Source organism: Lepisosteus oculatus, chromosome 9, assembly GCF_040954835.1.
Source record: "Lepisosteus oculatus isolate fLepOcu1 chromosome 9, fLepOcu1.hap2, whole genome shotgun sequence".
NCBI classification, from domain to species: domain Eukaryota; kingdom Metazoa; phylum Chordata; class Actinopteri; order Semionotiformes; family Lepisosteidae; genus Lepisosteus; species Lepisosteus oculatus.
Window position 1 is genome coordinate 13,328,148 of NC_090704.1, and position 15,608 is coordinate 13,343,755.

Below are 15,608 nucleotides of genomic sequence, written 5' to 3' on the forward strand. Positions count from 1 at the left end.
GCTGTATTATTTGGTTTCAGTTTTTAAGGTACAAAAATACTACCAAGGACTGCATTATTTGAAATACTGTGAAAAACGTTTGAGTGCGTATCTTAAGCAAGGTCACATGTTAGTATTTGAGGTCAAAGTCTATATGTGCTGAGCTACCAGTGCTTTGTCTTAAACTGCAGTGAGAAAGACCTAACAAGACATTGTTATTAAATTTTTTTTAGTATGCTTCTTACTGATGTTTGTAGATGTAAATTGCACAAAATATCACTGCTAAATCAATTGTTTGGAAATGCTTCTGCTTCTACTCCTAACATTACCAGCAATTCTCCATGTTGCCTCGCTGTAATCACAGCCTTTAGACAACCTGTAAAAATGTGTTTTCAATGTAAGCTGATGACAGTTCTGTACTCTGTATGTTTGACAAGCTTTTTACTTGTTCGCAGCTCCCACAAGGAGCCTTCATTTGGAGTCCGTTAACTTTGAGTTGGAAATGGTTCTTTATTAATGCTGGTTTCTTATGAAAAACACTCTAATCTTGTATTCATAATGATCTCAATTCAATGACAAAAATGTGCTTTGAGATGTCTATAAGTATTACATTTAGAAACTAATGTAGGGGTGGTGTGGTGGATTTATGTGAAGCCTCAATTAAAAAAGACATAAACTGAGGAAGCCAAGCCCTTTGTTTTGCACCTAGAGTATCTATTTGGTATCTAGGTAACCTTGCCCACTTCATCCCACCTGCCCTCATGGGATGCCATAGGCACACACTGCAGAATGGACACATGTTCAAAAAGAAAGAGGAGCCTGGTAGCTAATATTGCAATTTCTGGAACCTTGTCCTGTAAAGAAAAAAGACTTCATTTTTATTTAAACCATCTTCCGAAATGTTCATCTCTTTATAACTCCAGTGTGAAAAAGAGAGAGGCACATTACATAGGTGCGGTGTTGACATAGCTTTCTGCCTCACAACTCTTGGAGGTCCTGGGTTTGTGTCTAGACTGGGCTGCCTTGTGGAGTTTGTACTTTTATGTTCTTGCCATGTTTACCTGAGTATTCAGTGCTCTAGTTTCCTACAACCTCCCAAAGAAATGATGGCTTTGTTAACTGGGGTTTCTAAATTATATTTATACTGTATATCTGTGTGCGCATGCCTTGAATTGGTCCTGCCCAGAATATAGTCCTAATTTGTGCCCTGTGTTGCTACAGTTATAGAAAGACCAAGTTAAATTCTTTAAATGGAAGACTGCCATAAACAGACAAATAATAAAACAAAAGACTTCTACCGTATATAGATCAAATGCACTTAAAGTCATGTACTGTATATACAATAACGACACCAAGGATGTGTCTCTAAAGAAATAAGGATGTTCAATGCATTTGCAGCTACTTACTATAAATGTGAGTTCTTCAAGTAAAACATTTACCAATTAAGTATTTTGTGTTCAGTACATCATTTCCATGATGACATGAAACATAGAATGACATGTTCTACAATCAACTGGAATATTGTGTTAAGCAAATCACTGTGGTCTTTGTTGTCTTAATAACATGGATGTAGTAGCCACCCAATACTTAAACAAGGCTTTGTAAGCACATGTTAGTATATTCCTTGTGTCTTTGTGCTACTTATTTAAAATACAAGAGTGTGGGTAATGTTTTTAAAGTAGCTGATCTTCATTAAGTGTCTTTTTGTTGTATATGTCCCCGTCTGTTCTTAAAATGCCTCTAGTCAGAAAACATCACAGCCTTCACGAAGTGGAAAAAAAAGTTAAATCCCATATTCCCAGGTTGAGCTGTTTCCTTTGAGGTATACTATGAAGGCATACAAAATATTTACTGAATTTTATGTAGAAGTATAACATACATATTTCTGATTAAGGAAACCATTGGGAGCGACAGGGAAATGAAATCTGAGAGGCTGCTTTTTATTTCAGAAGTCCGATAAAGATTAAACACCTTTTGTTCTCCTTGTTCACAACAGTGAGTGACATTTTACCAAGACTAATGCTAATGTCATGCAAATTACATTAACTGTGATAGAGGTAAGGATTATGTAATTAGATGGGCATTTAACTATTAAAGGTATTGGTTATTATTCTTATTATGCTGGATATACTGTATCATACTGTATCTTCTAGTAGCTCAAAATCTGCATCTAAAAAGGATGGATGTAGTAAAAGTTCTGGATATACTTTTAATGCATTAACTCCAGCCAGAACAGACCCTATTCCCGAGTTATTTCTGTTTTATGATGTGGATAATCCACTGTGACTTTTCAGATGAAGTCTCAAGATGTTAACAAAAAAACTTTGACACAAGTGAGCAACGTATCATTGCAACAAGACTTTCAAACCGTTGTCATAGTTTCAGGCATTTTGTTCAATCATAATTGAAATCTTTAAAAAAATACAAGTCCCAATATTGCACAGCTTCCAGTGTTTCAAGATAAGAATAAAGCTGCTCTGATAAGAGTTTGTGTAGGTCCACCCCATGTTCAGAGATCAGCTCTTGAAAATAAATACACTGCAACAAAAAAAGGGGGCTTTGGGGAATTTATCGATTTGGAAAGTAATTTATTTTCTTTGTAAAATCTCATAATCTTTAGGTTTTTGACTTGATTTTTCACTATTCTTCTTATCTTATCATTGTGCACAATAATAATTAGCCAGTGTCTTAAGGCACCTAAAATCATTTTAAAGACTATTAAAAATGTCCTAGTAAAAACAGAATTCACAAAATCATCAGTTTACATGTCTTCTTATTGACTTAAGAGTTAGGGAGGTGTTTTGGTAAAGGTATACATAAACAATATCTATTGGGATCCAAAAATACATTAATCATGCTATTGATTTTGTTTTTTTCTGATTCTTATACAGGAGATAAGCTTTGTAATAAGATACACATTATATATTTTTTTATTCATCTGCCTTTGTCATTGTTTTTCCTTTTATCAAATGTTTTAGATCACCTTATGATTTAACACAGATCCTTCCAGCCCCAGTGAACAATGAATGCACCTTAGATAATAAGCAAAATAACTGGCTGTTCAAGACGTTATGCTGACGAAGGGAAATATGAATATATCTTGAATGTCAGGAATACGTGGTTAATTCATCTGCACTCAAAATGAACTCAATGGAGCACTTTACATTTTTGCCACACTTACATTCTTCTCCTTCTGTATTTTATGTATTATGATCTGCAATGAGGTTGGGAGGGATAATACATAGTTTCAATCCATTTTAAGAAGAGTATATTCACTGGAATGGAAATAATCTGTACCTGCTTAGTCAAGAAAGTGCAACAATCGTCATAAGGTCTGTGGTGAATTGTTGGATGAAATATTGATTGGATTGCATTAGTAGTGAGAAGTTATAGAAGCAGAATGATCCCACCTGCATCAGTCAATTTTGATTTCTTATACTGAAACCTTTATTTCATGATATATTTGTTGCCCATAACTCTGTTGCCTAAAAAGGCATGTACATGTTGCATGTAAGGTTAAGGAAACAGTTCTGAAGACTGCCATACATCTGTATGAAAATAGTATAGTATGAATTAGTCCCCATGGCTTTAGAAAAGGTGGAGCCTACTTGTTACAGTTCTTCAAACAAGCTACAGCATTAATAGATTCACAGAAGGCAGAGTTTGTTAAATTTTATTTTCAGAAGGCTTTTGGTATTTCTCGCAAAAGATTCATTCTTAAACTGCTCTTGGTATACACTCAAGATAATGTATATACTGCATTTGGTTTGGTTGGTTTGAGAACTAGTTGATACAATAGAGAACATGGTACAGATTGGAGTGACAATAGTGAAATAAGGATCTGTATTAGGAGTATTGCTCTTCCTAGTTAATATCTGAATAACTTAACCTAAATCATTGACATAGTTGGTGACCTAGTCCTTTGGGTGTTCAACATATTTTGTCCAAATTTCCACCTTGGACCTTTGTCTCACAGTCCCAGTTATTTAAAACTGTCCCAAAGAAGTGCTTAATTAAAGGTGTAAGGATAATACTAATAACAATCTTATTACAGCCATTGATTTACCCAAAGCCATTTAATTTTAATTCTATTGTTTGGTAAAATTGGCTGTAAAGCTTAGAATTGAGTAATGATTTGCAATAACGGTAAAACTTGTCTTTTTTTATTAATGGTTCTGCACAAATGAAAGATTTTAAAAATTTATTGTGAAGCATTAAAAATGTAACAGAAGTACAGGATAAAAAGTTTTAAATCCTTTTAATATACTTTTATACATGCTAAAACTCTGGTCGAAATCTGTATTGTCTCACTGATGCAAGGGAAACATGCAATATGAACAAAGGCTACATTACTGTTGTTACTGTCATTTTTGCATAAAAACCTTTTGATTTTCTTCTCCCCTACCAAAAATACTGTAAAAAGGTGTTTTTCCCCACCAACAACTAATTCCATCTTAAATCTTAATTATTGTCCATTCTTGGAACTCCAGTGTTCAGAAACCAATACCTTCCTCATGGGATTCTATTGACTAAGAAGGCAGACTCTTAGTATGTTTAATTGGCTGTTGGTGGTGACCCCAACAGACCAAGTCATTAAACATTTATTCAGACTGTCTCTCTTTATATTTAATTTATGTTTAACCTTGCACCTCATTTAATGAATCGGGATAGTAGGACTTTCATTGAACTTTATACATAATTAAAGACTGTGAGGGCTATCACAGTTTCTCCAACAGTGTGCTACAGACTTATGTTTATGACATATCCTTAATGCCTTTTTATAATTGTTTTTAAAATAATAGAATAAGCACACATAAAAGTTATTCTATAGAACTCAAAGCTGAACAGGTTTTGTATTCACTTCAAGTGGGCTCACCCAACTTGAAAGCAAAACAGGGCTGGTGTGTTTTGAAGTTGTAATATGGTTTGCAATAGACATCATATTTGAATATCCATATCCCTTGTAGTAGCTCATCAAACAGATGTCTGTTTCTGACACTTTACAATGAAAAGAAGATTTTTCTTTAAAAGAAAATCTAAATTTCACTGCCTCAGTCTCTTGCTCTTCCTAAATCGTGAATGAACGATCTTTCTTTTGAAATCCACAGTAACTGTTCTTTTTCTCTTTTAACATGTGCTTGTTCTACTTGTGCTATCACAGAACTAGAAGAATGGTGGTTTCTGTCTGGCTGGATCTGAGAATCAACAGGAGCAATAGTACAAAAGCAAACCTTTCTATCTTTAGCTCATTTAGGAGATGATTTAACAAACTGTGCTTTAAGTTATAGCTACTATATCCGGATATTGGATGTTTCTTTTTGCTAAAAATGTGAAGCCAGGTTTTTAAAAGACATTAAATAATGAGTTTAAATTCCTGGTTTTATAATTAATGCCAAAAAGATGCACTGGACCATGGATAATGTTTGAATAGAAATTTTGCAAGATTTCCGATTAACAAGGCTCCTGCTGTTCAAAGATAAATTGCTGTGTCTTGAGTTAACATTTATGTAGCATTTACTTTGAAGACTTTATCATCTTGCTGATATATTCTTTTTAATTTCTCAACTGACATTTCTTAAAAAGAGTGCAGAAAGGAAGCTTTTGTCAGTCATATTGTGAGATTTCTCTGTCTAAAACACTTATGGGAGCGTAAGTGCACTTACTCTGTACCTTGTCACTAACCTTGCTTTTGCTGAATAAATCTTTTCTTGTTCTACTTTTTTCCCCCGTCATTTTCTTTTTTACTTTTAGTACCCCTAGACTGGAATAACAAGTTTGAATTTGGTTTCTGTTTTGGGTCTGTTAATAATTGCAAATAGAAGGTATACAACTCTGTAAAGGGGGGGCATTCTGTTTTGTGTCCACAGTAAACTGGCTACAAGTGCAAGCATCCAGAAAGAGAGCCATTTTTGTTCTTAATGTGTCCTAATGAATAAAATTGGTCTGTGTTTTGATGACTACCGGAAACTGACAGTTCATAGCATGTGATCATTTATACAGTACTTTCTATAGGTCATTATGTATTGCCATGGTTTCTGTCTTTGTCAGTAGTGGTGCTCTGTACAGTGTTTCCTCTTGTTGCGGAAGGATCTTTCTTCTTTTAGTTGGAAATGAATGGTAACGAAGTGACAAGCACTTACCAAGGTATCTGGGATGATGCGGTTTTGTCTGCATTGCCTAAATGGGCCTCTGTTTCTAGAGATATTATAAAAGCTTACTCAGAGGATCTAAAGTTAATTTTGCCCACAAGTTGTACAAAGCGCTCTAAAGCTTAACAAGATGAGTCATTTATCGAACACCAAAATTTGACATCTAGAGTTTGGTTTGTAGATTTCAATAGAGAAGTATTTTAACATTTTGTTGTAATTCAGCCCTTAATTTTGTCTACCCACAGTTACCCCATTGATCAACAGATATTTTGCTGTATCATTGTGTCGATAAAATAATTTTAAGGTAAATCATAAATATGATTTTTGAATGGCTATCCGTACTCCTGCTATGGTCACATTTTTTTATTCCAAAAAAAAGCTTTTTATGATACCACTGGCATAATAATTCCTACAAATGTAATACTTCAGAGATCGGAATTTGAAGGGGGCTATAGACAGTTTAAAAACAGAATGAAGTTTTAATGACTTTGAAAATGACTTAATGAAATTGTTCTTACTAAAACAATAATGTGTCTCTCGTTATTTGTATACGTTGAAAATGAGGATTCTGTGCTGGAAGATATTTTTGTATGTGTTATGTGCTTTCCAATTGGAAGGCCAAAGATTTGGTTTCAAACTACATAGTTCAAACAAATCTAAGTTTTGTTTTTTTTTTATTGAGGGCACTAAATGTCTTTTCCTGCAACTGATTAAAAATATTCACAGAATACCATGTGCTCTGAAGCCTGTTCCTTCATAATAACTAATAAAACCTAGACAAATGCCTGAGATTTTTCCTGTATAGAGGGTGTAGGTTGATATAGGAACTTAATACTGAATGGTAAACTGTGATTGTGACTAGCATTGCAGCTTTGATATAAGCAATAGCTTTACTCCTTGAATAGACTTATTTAGTTAATACCTTTGGCATATATAAAAGGGCTGTATTAAAGAAACAAAATATATCTGGTTTATCAACTTTTTTGCTTAAGGTAAGGTTATAATCAAGCAATGAAACAGTCCTAATCAATAAATGTACAGTTTAGAAATTCAGTCCCTATTACTCTCAGTTCCTGACTCTAGCTGTCAAAAAATCCTTATTAATTATTTGAAACCAAGAGATTATGAGCTTAGATGCTTATTACATTACTTAAGTCATCTCCAGGTTTTAAATTTAAATGCTAATCATTGACACCATGTACAATATGGAATTAAATATTTACTTTAGCTAGCACAGTATTATATCTGAATATAATACTTTAAATGTGTACATTAATGTAGATGCTGGCATTTTCAAGTTCTTCATATTTACACAATTAGGAATTTTTACATATCTTGTTTCCGTAAAATGTCTTGACAATATAATGAAAATGTTTCTCTGGCTTAATCTCTTTTTGATGAAACCATGAAACGGTCCTCCTTATTAGCCAGTAATGTGCTTTTTTGAAGTGACAGTCTGTCACTTCTTACTCCTTTGGTTTTCATTTTAATTAGGTATTGAACTGACATTCAAGTGTCTATGTCTGGTTTAATATTTGTATGATTAATTTTCATCACAAAAGGAAAGCAAGACTAAAAAATTAGATATCCCAATGGATGTTAACCTTTTTTTTTTAAATCCTGAATTCTTAAAAAGTACTAATTCTGGGTCTTCAGATGATCTGTAAAATCAGAGCAACACCTACACTGTAATAAGTTTAACAAAAACAGAGGCATCACTTCTGTTTTATATTCGGAGAATGATTCCATAATGGTTTTAACTAAGAAATTAGAGTTGAAATGTGTAAACGAGCACGCTCCAAAGTAAATGGAGGTTTGTTGAAAAGTAAAAGTAGGAAAACAAGAAGAAAATATGACCCACACATCAGAAGAGAACCAGAGCTAAATTTATTTGTTCTACTTTTTACTTTTCAGTGTGGAATTAAGTTCTACTATATGTTTTAAATCAGTTATATAATAAAGAAGTAGTTATGACTTTAAAGATTTTCACAATATCTCTTTTCAAAAAATGTTTTGCTTTTGTTTTATACAAATGCTTCCCGAGTAACAATTGTCTACATGAGGTAAGAATTCTTTAATGATACAGCACCTCAGATTTTTTTTTGGCAAGATTCAGTTTTACATTGTCTAGAATGCCTGTGTACTGTTATGGTCGTTGCATGTTGATTTATTATTTTAGTTACTGTCTCACCAATATGTAATCTGTGTTAAGTGCTGCCTATCTGTTATGTCTGTGTATTTTGGTTAAATGTTTGGTTTCTTTATGTTTAAATTGATCAAGTTGTTACTTGAGTCTACCTGTGACATTAAACAACAAAGCTCATTTTACAAAGTGTAAAACACTCTTTTCTTGTTATTGGAAAACAAGATGTTAATGTTTTTTATGGTTGTGATGACAACACACAACCACATCATTACACCTTAACCATTTTCTTTCCATCCATCTTCTAAATACTCTTTAGCTAGAACTGCCTGGGTTCAGATTTTACTTGTTTTCTTTTGTTAGTGATGTAACTGCAGATAATTCTCAAATGTTTGATTGCTGTTTTTTGTGCTTTGCAGTTGACCAAAGCATGTTTGAGAATTCCAATGCTGCTCACACACCAAAGCTTCAGAATGCCAAGTTTGCCTCGACCGTGAATAAACGCTCTGTAGCCAGTTCCTCCAGTCCAGCCACTCCTGCGGAAGTCTTTGGCAGTGGCCCAAAGACTGGCAGCAGTCAGCATTTAAAAAACGCCTTTAATCTGGGGAAAGCCATGGGAGCAAAGGTCAATGACCTCCTGCGCAGAAAAGAGCAAACCAGCCTGGGAGACATTGGAGTAACTGAGGTGAATAAGAATGTGGGCGCTGTCTTGTCCTCCACTGAGAGCAGTGTTCAAGGGATTTCGGGACACAGGTAAAGTGAAGCTTCGTGTTATTGTAATATCAGTCTAAGCAGCACATAGTCCTTCAGGATCCACTTTTACAGTAGTGACTAATCAAACTTTCACCCTGTAGTTACATTCAAAGTACAGTATTTAGACTTAACAGAGGGAATATATTTCATATCTGTTGTATGGCTGTATTTTACATTAATTAAAATTAAAAATCCCAACTATAAACCCATAACACACACATTAAACTAATTTATTATTGATTCATTAAATTATTGCTATGTAAGAGCTAATAGGACCTGTCAACACAGCCTCTTTTTTTCCCCAACATAATGTCCTTGACATATACATTTTAATGGGTTGTTAATGACTTTGCAACTTTACAACCCCTTAGGCAGGCATTGACATAAAGGTAATAACAGGATGAACATTATGTTGAATCCTTGAAACAAGTCACTGTTTTGATAGGCACAGGAAGCTTGATAGATTTAAGAACACATTCACCAGCATTGACTTTTAAAGATAAAGAAAGTTGTCCCTACATTTGTAGTGCAGTTCTGCTCACTTAATCATAATGCTTGCCAGGGCTTTTACTACTGCCTCAAAGAGGACTGAAGAATCTGAGTATTTCCTTATATTTCATTTTGTCACCAGTACTTACTGTACATATCTTAATTTAAATGGTACTTTATTAAAGGGTATTGGAGGGGGTGAATACTGTAGGTTTTCTAACTAACCGGTTTTAAACAGCGTAATTGGATTCAGGTCCTCTTCTTGTTTTCTAGTTTTGATATCATAGCAGCTAATATTTCTCAAAGAAAAAATAATTCTTAAAATGTTTTTAAAAGAGCTATATAACCATTAGCGTGTTTTCTGCTATACAGGTTTCGCCACATTGCAATAATTTGAATTTGGTTGAAAGAAGTATTTTATTATTGGCTCATAAATAAAATTGGATGTTAAGTAGTTTGCCTCTCCAAAGAGTAATGAGAATCAAGTATAGCATATTGGAGGAGAATGTACTAATAGGTGCTGAGATTACCGTGCTTCCTGTTATTGCTAAAAATCTATATATTGTTAACCTTTAATTCTTTAAAGAAAATAATTATTTTAAATTGGAGAAAAAAGCAAAATTAACAAACAGCTTTCAAACTACTTACTGTATGATAACTAAAGTACAATTCTGGCATAGCTCAGATAAATTGTTACCTATTTTGATTAGGTTTTTGTAAATATAAATCCAAATGAGTAGCATTATTCTTATGTTAAATAAGAACATCACTTCTGATTTCTTTAGTTTGTTTTAATTGTATGTTTAAAATTCATATATCTATTTTAAGATTGTTTTTTTTTAAATTTTACCTGATATTACTGAGCAGGTTTTCCCATGTTTGATATACATAAACTTCTGATTTTTTTCCAGTCGCACCTCAATTGACTGGATCCCTAGACTGGACCCACCACCTGCAACAGGTAAGAAACGCATGCCCCGGGCACTGAAGACAACTCAAGATATGATGATCTCTTCTGATCCAGTAGTGACAACTGCCGAGGTTTCTGAGACCTCTTACACGTCCTCGCCTGATAAAACCCCACTTATCAAGAAAGAAAAGTCCTTAGAAAAGTTGGAAGAGGAAGAGCTGGGGGGTGAAACTGGTTTGCCCATCTCATGTGGTCCAGAAAGCAAGGAAGGTGAAAATTCCAAGGAGGGCGTGCAAGGTACTAGCTCTGGATTGGGTGAGGAGAACCAAGAAGATGCACCTCATCTCCTCTCAGTACCTGACCTCATCCACAAAGATGAGATTCCCCAAGGCAGGAAACAAAAGCCAGGTGGGCCTGAAAGCGGAATGGTTTCCACTCCCTGTCTAGGGAAAACAGGTCAGCCGATCAGCATCAGCGAAGATGGATTCCTGGAGAATGGATCTGTAGATGCAGGCATGTCCAGACAGAGGCCATCCTGTGTTGATGATGAGCATCATCCAGACCTGCTGTCATTTGAGTAACACTCTGATTTAGTACAATATTGTAATGTAGACTGTGGTTTTCGAACGATCAGTTGATATCGTGTCTTTGTGAGTCTGCCACATCCTTGGCAGGATACATAAATCCTACTGATATTTTTTTTCACAAATTATAGGTATAATCACTAATTCTTTGTTTTAATAACATTTTACTGAGATTACATAAAAATCGTCAGAAACAGTGCAAAAGTTTATAGAAGGGGGAAAGACCAAAGTCTATTTTTATTAACAGATTTAAATGGCTTACTACTTACTTCAGACACATTTGTAATGTAATCACCATTTTATGCATCCTGTTTTTGAAACCACTGGTGCTGGATGATATTTAATGATTTTTATTATTTTAAAAAATATCACGTTTTTTAGATATCATTAACAATATATTGAATAATTGCCAGGATATTTCAACTGAAGTGCATTGTGTGGAGTGAGTAGAATAAAACACTGTGGTATAATTGAACATTTGTTATACAGAAGGTAGGTTCTAAATCCTGGCAAACTGGCAAAAAATATCAACCAAAGAAAAAATCTCTAAATGCTGTTTTGTAATAAAATAACAGACACAGACTGTAAATCAGTCAGAGCTATTCTTTATTAATTTATTTTTTATTGATCTTTCTCAGAGTTTACATGGAAAACTGTTCTTAATCCCTGTTGTGTAAGGAAAGGTCTTTTTTAATTGCTTTTATTGCAAGTGAATGGATTGAGAACATAAGAAAAGCATTCCACCACACCACTGCTACTGTAAACTTGTATGATAAGACTTTTAAAGAGTATCAGAATTGTTAGAATAAGTGCTTTGTTTAGCCCAGGAAAGTGCTACAATGTTAGGTTGCTGCTTTTTGTTTTCATACAAAATATACAAGCCATCACTTATTTATTGCTGTATGAGAGAGAAAAAAAGTTTTTACAAGATATAAGTAAAAAAATATACCCTACTTAATCATTTCTCTAGCTGTGGTAGAATGATTGGCTGTAAACTCCAATCTTCTTAGATCCATCAATATTTAAGAAAAGGGTTTGGAGCTTTTTCATAAAAAATAACAGATGACTGACAGTTTTACTACTGGAATAATGGGGTATTTTATGAGCAACTGTATAAACAAATACAGTATTTTCAGCCACCAGAAATGAGTGAGAGAGGAACTAATAGACTTCCCTTTCTTTTTATGTTCCTAATTTTTTCTGGACATTAGAGCACAAAAGATTAAACAGTGAATGAAAAAATATCCCATAAAAATAATGAAGAATGGGTTCTTTCATCTAGTTTAGTAGCATGAATGTCATCAGTGCTCAATCACAATTCTGCACAGAATCCATTTTGGGAATGTTAAGAATGAAGTTATACAATTGCAGGTTCTATCTAGATACAACTAAGGTTTATTTTTGTCAGTGGCTACCATTTCTAGTGTTGAGTTGTGAGACTTTCCATGGCTGTTTCAGTGTGCGTTTGTGTAAGTCTTTTCCATGGACTTCGAAGATTATTTGGGGATTTATTTTTACCTAATCTGGGAAAAAGACAGCTGTAAGAGAATTTAAGACAATAAATAAAAATAAAACTTTTGGTCTGATTACTATACATGATCAGGCTTATAGCACATACATTAAGTCACAACGTGTCATCTAAAAGACATGAAGGGCTTCACAGGAGTAAAACAATTACTCGGGGAAAAAAAGTGATTTCATACTTATCGAAGAACTTTACAATTATATCTGAAATGTAAGCATAACCCATTGATGTAAGCATTGATGATTTTATAGATGTCAGAAACACTGTTTTGTGTATTTTAATATGAAATTGTTTTGTATTTTTACCGTTAGATTGGAAAAAGTTACCATTACACTAAACCACTAAAATTGATTTTTATTAACTTTGGCATTGACATTTTTCAGAGTGCAGTTGAGGATATTAGGTTTTAGAAGTGTTAGGTAGAAAAATCTCATTGTAAAAAAAACAAATTGCAAGTTTGTAAACAAATTTCAAAATGGCTACTGAAAATGCCAGTGTTTAAGAGGATTGTTCCTTATGTAAGAAGAGTGATTCACAAGATTGTTTTTATCTTTAGAATTATAATATCACTGTATAAAAAACAGAACAGAAGTATTGGATTGTTTGAATTCTGAATTCGCAACAAAATGAAGGACATGTAAAAGGAATTGAGAGAGCGCTACCACAGGCTTTTGAGTTATAAAGCACTGACGAATGTTTCATTTCATACAATACACTATTCATGCTGCTATGGACAAAATGCTTTTGCAGGTAGGAATCGCCTAACATAATTGAGTCATTGTACAATTACAGTACATTAGTTGGAATAATTATTTGGATTTAATAAATATATTAACTTAGTTTTATTTAATAGCTGCTGTTAATAAAAACATTACTCATAATGGGATTTTGTCTACTTAGTAACTTTTGATAACACAATGTTGATGTTAAAGATAATCTGCAACTGTGTATTTAAAAAAAATTCAAAGCTACTGTACAATGTACAAAATATTTCTGGCAACATGTCAGAAGAAGGGACATTAAAAGTAACTGAATTAAGGTGAAAGGTTGAAAGTAGCATTAAGATTTAAAAATAAATATGAACATTTCCTAAGACATTAAAATAGATAACTTTTTTAATATAAGGGTAATATTAAATTGTAAAAATATGATGATGGCAAGAAACCTTTGCAGTTCTTGATGTAAAAATAGTTTAAAAAAGTAAGATATAGATATGTTTAGTTTACAGGCTGATTTCCTTTCAGTTTTAAGACTTTTCCCATTTTCTGTTTTCCCGTGAAAACTATGGTAGTCAATATTACACAGATCTTTTTCAGCTTAACATTCCTTTAGTTTGCAATGATTTTTAGTTGCTTAAAAACTAAACCTCATAAATCCTATTTTATGCATATTGATCTCTTTTTCTAATTGTTTTGTATTGCATAGGCTTGTCTGTAATTCTTTCCACAGTTGTTTTGTAATCCTACTGTATGCTGTTTGCAAGCAGCATGATAAAAAATGCTAGCTTTTTCCAAGAGCTGACCTGTCAATACTTTTTAACTCATTGAGCCTGTTAAAACTGGTAGTGCTTCATGATATTCTGTATAAAGAGCTTACAGAATTCCATTTCATTGACATACTGTACTCATTTTTTAATAACTGTTTGAGAGACACAGTACAGTGGGAAAGTAAAAGGAAGCAAATTAGTCTTTCAAGCAGAATAAGGCTCTAATTTCCAAGGGGACTGTTGTTTCTCAGGTTAGTAAGCATTACTTAAATTGCATGTCTCTTGAAAATATTGCGCAAGTTCAATGGTTGTAAAAACTAAAAGTATCAATAGTGAGGATAGTAAATGACCTTCTGCATCAGAAGTTGTTCTGTTTTTCTGAATGAGAATTCAGGTATGACTTTTTCAAATGATGCTGAGAGATACATAATATCCACATATGGGACTTATGAAGGGATATTCTGCTTGACTTCAGTAATAAATCTGATGTTCTCTTTAAAACATTGTGCTCTTACATTCCATTTGTAAAACCGAAATACTTTTCTGTAAGGTTACTGACATTTCTATTTGTAAACAAGATAAAATTATTAATATGTAAATCAGATTGATTTATTTATTTGCATTAGCTTTCTGTAGATCTAGCTTGTAAACAAGAATCCATTTATCACTGGAGATCATGTATGATTCATGGCCTTGTTAATATTTTACATTTTTTCTGTAAAAAAATCTAGAACCCATAAATAATGAAAATGATATAAACTTTTGTGTGTTGTATTGTTTGCTTTATAAGATGTTGTTGATGAAATTTTAAGTGTAAAATAACTGTTTCATATTCATATTTATTGCTGTTTGATTAATGGGGATGTTAATAGCTGGGGAAGAAAGTTATGCCTCACTATTAATATGCTTATTCTCTCCAGTCCTACCTTGTTAGAAACAGACTGCACACAGAAAGTACCCATTTAATGCCTAGCCATCACACTAGTGGGGTAGTATGAACATCATTCCAAGGTTAAAATTAAAAATGAAACAAAACCTAAAAACTGCTGCTGCCTGATAGAGAATGATATTTTTTTTCCACCAGCTGGTCACCCTTTTATTTTTTCACCTGTGCTGCAAATGTAGTCATTCAAGATGTGGTTACATCCAAAGAGGTTATTAATGGTTATTTGTACAGTACATTTACTTTACAATTTACTTAAACTTTTTGTCTTCGTTGACTGATTCTGTTACTGTCTGATAATACGTACAATTTATATAATTATATGCATATGTGGAAATTGTTTTATAGTTCTATACATAGACAAGCTATGGCTAAATTTTAAATGTTTGTGGTGTTAAGTCTCATTAACACAGGTCTAAGCAGGGAAATCTACAGTAGGCATGAATGTTTTAATCATAGGGTTGTTTGAATACATCTTAAGAAGGAGGGCTAAAGGAATAAACCTGGTTTTTCATGGAACACAAAAACATTGGGTGTAGTGAGTCCATACTGAAAATCTTCATTGAAAAATTATGTATGAAATGAACATTTAAATTAAAATGATGTAGCTGGTTCACACAGTGGAATAAGAATGTATTCCTTTCTTT

The 15,608-nt window shown here is 33.3% G+C and overlaps 1 protein-coding gene across 4 annotated transcripts in view; it reads left to right on the top strand.

Annotated features, from left to right (window-relative positions):
• nos1apa (nitric oxide synthase 1 (neuronal) adaptor protein a) overlaps window positions 1-14,777 on the top strand; it is a 111,058-nt gene extending 96,281 nt beyond the window's left edge. For all 4 annotated transcript variants that reach the window (XM_015355616.2, XM_015355618.2, XM_015355619.2 and 1 more), the window contains 2 exons: window positions 8,691-9,024; window positions 10,425-14,777. In XM_015355616.2, the coding sequence (XP_015211102.2) occupies window positions 8,691-9,024; window positions 10,425-11,004 (914 nt within the window). In that variant the 3' untranslated portion in view covers window positions 11,005-14,777. The remainder of the gene's footprint in view (window positions 1-8,690; window positions 9,025-10,424) is intronic.
• The last annotated feature ends 831 nt before the right edge of the window (window positions 14,778-15,608 follow it).